The sequence below is a fragment of the Cornus florida genome, unplaced genomic scaffold (assembly GCF_030987335.1).
Source record: "Cornus florida cultivar Cherokee Brave unplaced genomic scaffold, ASM3098733v1 CherokeeBrave_3.0.0_Hap2_Chr09, whole genome shotgun sequence".
NCBI lineage: Eukaryota > Viridiplantae > Streptophyta > Magnoliopsida > Cornales > Cornaceae > Cornus > Cornus florida.
In genome coordinates, this window is record NW_026775579.1 from 91,650,809 (window position 1) to 91,659,948 (window position 9,140).

Here is a 9,140-nt window from a genome sequence, read left to right on the forward strand (position 1 = left end):
CTTAACTTTTGTTATTGAAAGGAATACTCTGAGCTTCAATATTTTGATAGTTTACTCTGAGCTTCAATTATGTGCTGAAATGGGCTTATGAGGAATACTCTGAGCTTCAATATTTTGATAGTTTACCACAAACATTTGATGGAAGTTTTTATCACAGCCACCATATATAAATACCGACTCCCTCTTATGGCATATTCAGGCTTTGAGCTTCCAGAAGATGTGTGTGTATATCCATCTCTAGTCACTATCACTCTCTCATAAGCCCATTTCAGCACATAATTGCTTGATTCTATCATCGATTTGCAACTGTGTGTATGTGTGTGTCTATATATCTACTCAGGATACATTTATTTCTATAGCTTATTTGGTACACATAGTAGCTAGCTAGCTTAGCGCATACAAAACCCCATTTTCCACTCTCTTTGCTTCATATATCCACTAAACCCCATTCACTCCAACTCTTCCACAGCTTTTATATATTTCCTCCATCTCCCACCTCTGCTATAACACAGAGCCACTACAAAGCTTCTTATATATATATGAATTAAGGTAAATTAATTAGTGAATTTACAGTTTCTTCATTTAAATTTCTATGCATTTGTAATTGCAACGTGTATAACCTTGCTGCAGGTTCACCATGAGGCTTTATTTCACGGCTGCCTGCAAACAAACACAGCCCCTTGTGAGTTTTCCGGGGGGAATCAACATGGAGCCATTCATCAGCCGGCCACGGAAGGACAAGGTGGTTGTGGTCATGGGGGCGACGGGTACCGGAAAATCAAGACTGGCCATCGACCTCGCCACTCGTTTTCAGGCGGAGATTGTGAATTCGGACAAAATGCAAGTCTATAAAGGGCTGGACATAGTCACCAACAAGGTCACCGAGGAGGAGTGTCAAGGTGTCCCCCATCACTTGTTAGGAATTGTGGATCCTCATGTGAACTTCACAGCCGCTGATTTTCAACACCACGCATCACTAGCCGTTGAATCGATCGTGAGGCGTGATCGCCTCCCGATCATCGCCGGAGGGTCCAATTCCTACATCAAAGCTCTAGTGAACGATGACATCCAATTCCAATCAAAATATGAGTGTTGCTTTATTTGGGTGGATGTATCTCTGCCCGTCCTTCACTCTTTTGTGTCCGACCGAGTTGATCGGATGATAGCGGCCGGTTTGATAGATGAGGTGAGAGGAATATTCGATCCAAATGCCGATTACGCACATGGAATCCGGCGAGCCATTGGAGTTTATGAAATGGATCGATTTCTGCGAGCAGCAAGTCATGATTCAATTGTGGATGATGAAACTCGTGCTCGACTTCTCGAGACCGCCATTGAGGAAATCAAGGCCAACACTTGCAAATTAGCTAGTTACCAATTGCAAAACATTCTAAGGCTTCAGAATCAACTAGGATGGAACATGTACCGCCTAGATGCGACCGAATCATTTTCGAATCGAGTAGAAAAAAATGGTCACCAAGCTTGGGAGGAGCTCGTGGTCGGACCAAGCACATTGATTGTCGAAAAATTCCTATGGGATGACGACTTTACACTCGGTATGAATGCTCCGTCTTCCGCCTCCATCATGGCGGCATCGGTGGTGGGGGCAGCCACTGCCACTGCCGCCGTGGCCGCAACTCACTAGAAGCAGTTAGTGGGGGCTCAGTAATGTACCAACCACTACATTATCCTAAGGCTGGTGCCTCTTTTTATCCTGACGTTGGTACCATAGAAATTAAATTACGGCGGACTAGGAAACAAAGTGCTTGTCTAGGTCGTGTGCCTAATGTTTGGAGCCGTACAGATGGAATCATTTTGGAAATCCGTGCTTGCGCTGCTTTACATACATGCGCGGGAGCCTATTTTTGGTATCATATTAAGTATGTTTTTGTGGGGTTCAGTTATATTGCTGATGTGATATATGAATAATCCTGCGGTGTCCGCACGGGTCCAATGTGGACCCCGCATCATTGTGTACACGAGCGAGATTGGCGTTTTTGCTTTTTGGTGTGTGTCTATCCTTTGGCGTTGAGCTGTATTATTTCGAGGTTGACAAGTGTGTTTTTTTCTTCTTCTTTTTTTCGTTTTTGTTTATTATTTTTATAAAAAATCTGATTGAATATATAAGGTGTACGACAATGTTCTACAGTTGTCAACGGTTTAATAACCACTTGTATATCCCTCCAACCTTATCTCATTGTTATTTTGTCCTAATTTTGTATGAATTGCGTTCTCTTTTGTTTTATTAGAGGTAATTTTTCTTGTATAACATTTCATTTTTTAAAATTATTGAAAGTGATTTCAATTCATGTTAATTTCCGCCATTCAATATTGTTCTTCCACTTTTCATATAACCCAAGATATTTTTTTCCTTTAATTAGTTTTGCAATATCGTCAATTAAAGAGTTTTTTTTTTTTTTTACTAAGACATGTTACTTTTAAATTTTCAATCACATTTTGATTAATAACTTTATCTATTCTGATCAATAATATTATTTATTCTAATATCTCATATTATATCAAAAAAATATTAGTCGCGTGTGAGACAGTCACTTTCCTGATGTAATAAAATATGCTTTATTGGACGTTTGATGTAAAATAAATCTCATATTACATCAAGAAAATATTAGTCGGGTGTGCGACCGTCACTTATCTGATATGATAAAATATGCTTTATTGGACGTTTGATGTAAAATAAATCTCATACTACATTAAGAAAATATTAATCGCGTGTGAGGCTGTCACTTTTATGATGTAAGTTGATGTAAAATTAGCAATAATAATTGAAATATTATGCCGACAAGAAGATTTCAATCCTGTTTCACGTCCCAACTGTGGTTCGGTGGAACCTCACAATTCATATGACAAATAAATTGAATTCATAAAGGATTCAAGTCTAAAATCTTAGCGACCCCTAGGTTTAGCTCCTATGATTTAAATTTTTCACTTTACTAGTAATTCACTGTATTGCCATCATATATAGAAAAAGCTGACAACATAAAAAATCAAATCACTAAATAAATAAAGTAATGATAGGAAAAAATTGGGACCCAACTAGAAACCATTGTCACCTCATGATTCCATACATATATAATAATACTATGATGATAATCTTTATACGCACTCACCACCCCAGATTTGAAAGGAGTGTGGGACCCACTTTAGAAAGAAACTTATTACTCCGTATGTTTTTAATTCGAGTGATGAAGCTAGTCAGTCTTATTCGAAATATCCACAGGATTATCACTATATATATATATATATATATATATATGAGTCAATCTCATTTTACTATTCCATAATTTTTTTTTTTTGAGATGTTTAATTATCTCAATTTTTTTGTTGTTGATGAATTCATCTTATTCTATTACACCATATAAATTTTGCGGATTATAAGAAGACTCCATATTAATTTTATGGCTCCACCAAATTTTGTTCAATTTATAAAGTTGATCAGTACTTCATCAATGAACTTGGATTACAAATTTCCATATTATCATTGCAATTCAAACATATAAATCAATTAAACTAGTAGTCCAACACTTCAAATCATATAAAAATTAATCGTGAAATCTTAAATCAATAAACTTTCTTTCAATCTATATTGTACGTAAAAAAAAAAATACGTACGAAAATATTTTCGCAATGAATGGCATTTTTCTTTTGATTTTTTAATTCATTGCATGTAGAAATTCACAAATGGTCAAATCCAGCTTTTGTAAAGAGAATACTATAATTAATATCCGGTTTGCATCCCAATTAAATTGTAAAAAGGGGATAATGCATCCTTAGCTTTCATTTGTACTTAAGTCCACATCTTAAATTTCATAGTAATAACTAGCTAGTACACCAACCCCACATCCATTGTTTAAGTTTATCTTTGTATGCCCACAAAAAGGTTAATCTCTCTGTTTGATCGATGCATATATATATGGACAAGTTAGAAACGTATTGTTGTTGTCTGTAGAAGATATTTTTCATATCCCTCATAAAATTACAAGAAACACATTTGTAAATTGATGTATTCTGCTGCAATTGGCACTTTTAATAAAAACAAAGTTTCATTTCAAATATATATATCAACCTTTCATATATTATATGCATGTCACTTATTTATTGATATATCATATTAATTAATTTGTATAAATATGTTATATACATATATATTGAAATATATATAGAACATTTGGCTGAATTCTCTGCACTTTGTCGGTTTAGTCGCCACCTTTGAAAATATATAGAGAAATTTGGAGAACCACAAGAGTAAATGTAAGATAATGAGTGCACTAAATATCACTTTTGCATGTGACATTGTCTTCTTATCTAGCTTTTGTGCATGGTGGAAAAGGCTAAAGTTGATTGAGATGGGTATGATCCCCATGACCTGAAGGAAGCCGACTACCGTTTATCAGCTGATTGTCGGTTTGTTCTTTCCCTCCTAAGACAATATAAATATCAAACATACCATTGTCGATATGTATCTTTTGTTTTGCTTCATATATATATACTTCCATCCAAAGTTTTGTAAGTTTCTTAAAAAATCTTGTATTGTCGCCTCACCGATTAATAACAACATGAGGACAGTACTCTTTACAGCCCAGGGGAGGTGTGACCTAAGTCGTCTCGATCATATGCTCAACCCTACTCATGACAACATGCATTGACAAAGCTTTCATTTTCTTCCTAATTGTTATAGAATAAATTTTACAGAATTCAGTAAAATTTATATGTGCATTTGTCAATTTTGTATAAGTAATAGAACGTACACATGCAGGACAGAGGTATAATGTTAGATTCATTAAAAATTAGCTCGTAAACATAATTGTTGCCCCTGCACCGTGATATGTCTCACTCGTTCAATGTCTACTTGATTTTGTAAGCAATATTTACTTTGTGCATAAGGTGGATGGTACGTGGCCGGTTGCATGCTTTTGTCAATAATACACATATTTTGTCAATAAGATCCTAGCTTAAGTTCTGCAAATATATATAGGTATATGATGTATTTGTATGAATATATATACATGCATACATATATATTTATGATTAGATGAGTTTTACCTATATACGAAAGAATTAGTTAAGCATAATGCATATATATGAAACGGACAAAGTAATTGATCGACAATGTGGTGGGGTTCAATAATTTATCATGAAAATGACATATTTATTATACTTGGTGGAAATGTAGTCGCTGGATTCAATCTGGAACGGCCACATCCTATATATATATATATATATACACACACACACACGTATAAGATTGAATATATATATATGTATGGTATACATACAAAAGAGCTTTCGTATATACATATAACTTTTCAAAAAAGACAATCACACATGCGGCCGGCAATCACCGCCAAGATGTCTTGATCATGAAACAAACATCTTCGACCTTATTCCAAAGAATCCAAGCGCTATAACTTCCGTTTTCTTGCTCTCTTGGCAACTCCTTGTAGTGGTTTCATATGCGAAGTTTCTGAGAAACTGTTTATTTTTGTTTGGTCTTCAACTCATTTGTGCATATGCGGTGTGCTTCACACATGCATGGAATGTTCAACGAGAAAGATTGTTTGGTCCATGCCCGCGTATTATATTATATTATATATATATATATAACCTCTTTAAGAAACTTATCGAGCATAGTTGACCTCTGTATTTATTTTTGATAATTATATATATATATATATATATATATATATATATATATATATATATAGGCTTACATATTCAACTGTCACTACAGTGTACACGGTACACCTGGTATATAGAAAGTTTTTTTCCCACTGTATTCAAGCAATCATTTCCGGTGATATTGGGGTACATGCTCCAAATTTAAAAAGTTTGAAGCACGCTGTACAGTACATATTTTAAAAGTGGAGCATCTAAGGGTTTTTGTTTTGTTTTGTTTTTTTGTTTTGAGTGCAATGTAACTCTCATTTTCTAAAATACACTACATGTTTAAATATCAATAAAATTTTTATTTTATATTTCCTATACATAGGAATGTATGGACATCATGACTATTTTTCACCAAATTTGAGGCTACATAACATATATATATATATATATGGACTCTTCAAAGACATCATAGCGTACTTTCTCGCATTTCAAAAAAAAAAAAAAAAAAGTGGAGGGTTCAATACCATTAAAAATTGATAATTTAATTCCCTATGAAAGATAATATGATTAACATGGGTATTCTAATTAATCCAAGCTTTTTAGCATATTATTAATTATAGTAATCAAGATAACAAAAAGTAGAAGAGAATATGACTGACATGCATATATATTCTAAGCAAATGGAAGCTTTATAGCATATTATTTTAGTATTGGGGATAAGAAAATTCTTTTGACGCTTAATAAGAAAATTAATAATCTTATATTTGAGAAATTTTTTTATTTACATTTGAACAGTGCATTTAATTTAATCCTGATAGAGAATATTCCACGAAAAAGAGAGAGAGAGAGAGAGAGAGAGAGAAGAATAATGGACAAATTGATCATTATACTTGAGTTACTAAAAAGATATAAAAAAGCAGTGTTATCTTATGCGGAATCATCTTTCTATTTTTTGCCCCTTCCTGTCGGCCTCCATTTTTTACTTTTATTTTCGGAAAAACAAAATAAAATAATTGATGAATTGCAAAAATGAAAAAAAAAAAAAAAATGAAAAAAAAAGAAGTAAAAATGTTTTTTTTTGACAAAACAATTGAAGAGATTTTTCTTTACTTCCTCTTTAGAGGGCAGAGAGAGATGCATGGCTGATAGGAGCTAGGTTATGGCCATGTGATGCTTCATCTTGTATTAATATAGTTTTTATTAAATTAAAGAAAGAAAATTTTAGATCATATGTGCTCTAATTATATGAATTTACTAAAATTTTATGTTAGAAGAATAAGTTTCATTTAGTTATTTCTCTGAAAAAGAAAATGCTATAAATTTAATCTGACTACAACAAACTCCAAAATTTAGAAATTAATTGAATTGAGCAAGGATTAGACATGAAATTCAACCCAAATCATTCTAGGCCCACGATTCACTCCAAACTCAGCCCGTTTTAGACTTCAACTGATTGTGCTCTACTTGATATTCAAAAGTTACTGGGCCTAAACTTGAGTTGTAACAAATTTACCACACCCCATTCGGTAGGAAAAATAATTGTTACATTGAATATGGAACAAGTTGAGAATTTAGATGCAGTGGACCTTTTTTGAATTTGGGCTTGTGCATGCTGAGGTATTAGTCCTTGGCCCAACTTGCCCGAATATCACATTTACTAAGTCGACCATTAAAAGGGGTTAAGTTCAATTTTTTTTTTTAATCAAATTTTGCAATGCGTATGATTTCACATTTTTTAGTGAATATTAGTATATTTTTTCCTAATTTTGTTGAATGTAAATCTTAAACAAGCACAAATCAAAACACTAATTTCAAAACTTTTGTCAAATTAGTGTTTTGATTACATTTTATGATGATAAATAAGACGAGACATACGAACTTAAAAGCAATATGAGATTTTCTTAAGGGGGAAAACTTTTATCACTAAAATTATTTAGATCTGGAATAGGATGCATCAAAATGAAATGTTGTTCAAATATATGGATGGGATAAAAATTGTATGTGTCATCTGTGAGGCAAAAGAAAAATCTGGACCATGTTCTGTAGTAAGGTTGAAAGAAAAATTAAGCCAAACAACTGCACAAAGGATTGATAAATAAATCAATCTTTAATAAGTAATTGAGACCCATGAGGTGTTTACATTCAACCAATGTATTGAGAGATATATTAAATGATTTATTTTATTTTTTACAAATTTTTTTTTTTAAAAAAATTATCTCAATTCATTATTGACATGTCTGCATTTAACCACTAAACTGAAAGATGCATTAAATTATTTATTTGCTTTTTCACAAATCTGAAAAAACAAAAAAAAAATAAAAATCAAAGTGTCTGAATTCAACCAATGGATTAAAAAAAATTATTAAATAATTTATTTGATTTTTCACAAATTACAAAAAAAAAAAAAAAAAAAAAAAAAAAAATTGTCTAAATTTTGGTTGAATGTGAAAAACTTGTCATAAGTAGGGGTGACAATGGGGTAGAGTTGGGGCAAATTTGGCTAAACCCTACTCCACCTCATTAAAAAATCCATCAAACTAATTTCACCCCTACTTCGAAATGGGTTTGTAATTGTTATATAATCCTCGTTCCTATTACGGTAAATAAAGTACCGATTTTGCCCTGCATACTCTGTTTAATTGTGGGATGAGACAATTATGTCATTTTTATTATTGAGTAAAAAAAAAAACTAGTCCAATGTGCTCAAATTAGGTTGATAAATAAGTTAGTCCTGCTTTACATTACTAAGTAGTGAATATATATATATATATATATATATATTAAAGGTAGATATATATTATATACACAGGGGTAGAGCCACTATTTGAATTCAGGGGGCATAGTGAGAATTTATTTATTTATTTTTAAATAAGAATAAGAAAAAGAAAAGGGGAAAGAAAAATAAATTTTGAAAGAAACAAATTAGAGCATGATTAAATAAGGGGAATTTAACCTTTTAAAAAGGTAATTAAAGAAATTTAAAGAGAAAAAGATAAAAAATAGAAAAAGTTTAAAAACATTTTATAAACTAATAATTTTAGGGGACATAATATACAAATTTCTATATACATACATATATATAAAAAAAAAAAAAATTTATTAAAAACCATATATATGTACTTAAGGCGGGGTGAGGCCAACCACAAGCTGACTCCGCCCTTGCGGGTGGGGCGCATTCATTACTAAATTCTCCTTCCCTAACTTGTTTTCAATTTTTAATTATTTTATTGTATTCATTCTAAATTCATTTAAAAACAACCAAATAAAAAACAAGGTGAAAGAATTTGTCATCCCTAATCGGGAGAAAGTGAGCTATTTAAGAGCATTGAACAAATTAAAAAGTTTTAGACATAATGAATCAATTCAAATATCGTTTTTATTTTTGTTGTGTGTTTCACAAAAAAAAAAACAAACCCACCTTTAGTATGGATTTCAACGGTATATCCTCACCGTGGAAGCGTAAGGATTCAAATGTCAATGACTCGATGGGCATGTGCGTAAGAGAGTGAAAAAAA

The 9,140-nt window shown here is 32.3% G+C and overlaps 1 protein-coding gene across 1 annotated transcript; it reads left to right on the plus strand.

The window, feature by feature from the left end:
- On the plus strand, positions 1-2,225 carry LOC132275173 (adenylate isopentenyltransferase 5, chloroplastic-like). Its single transcript, XM_059776587.1, has 2 exons — positions 1-549; positions 631-2,225. Exon 2 carries the CDS (start codon positions 638-640, stop codon positions 1,643-1,645), a length of 1,008 nt encoding a protein of 335 aa, XP_059632570.1. The 5' UTR covers positions 1-549; positions 631-637; the 3' UTR covers positions 1,646-2,225.
- Positions 2,226-9,140: the final 6,915 nt, after the last annotated feature.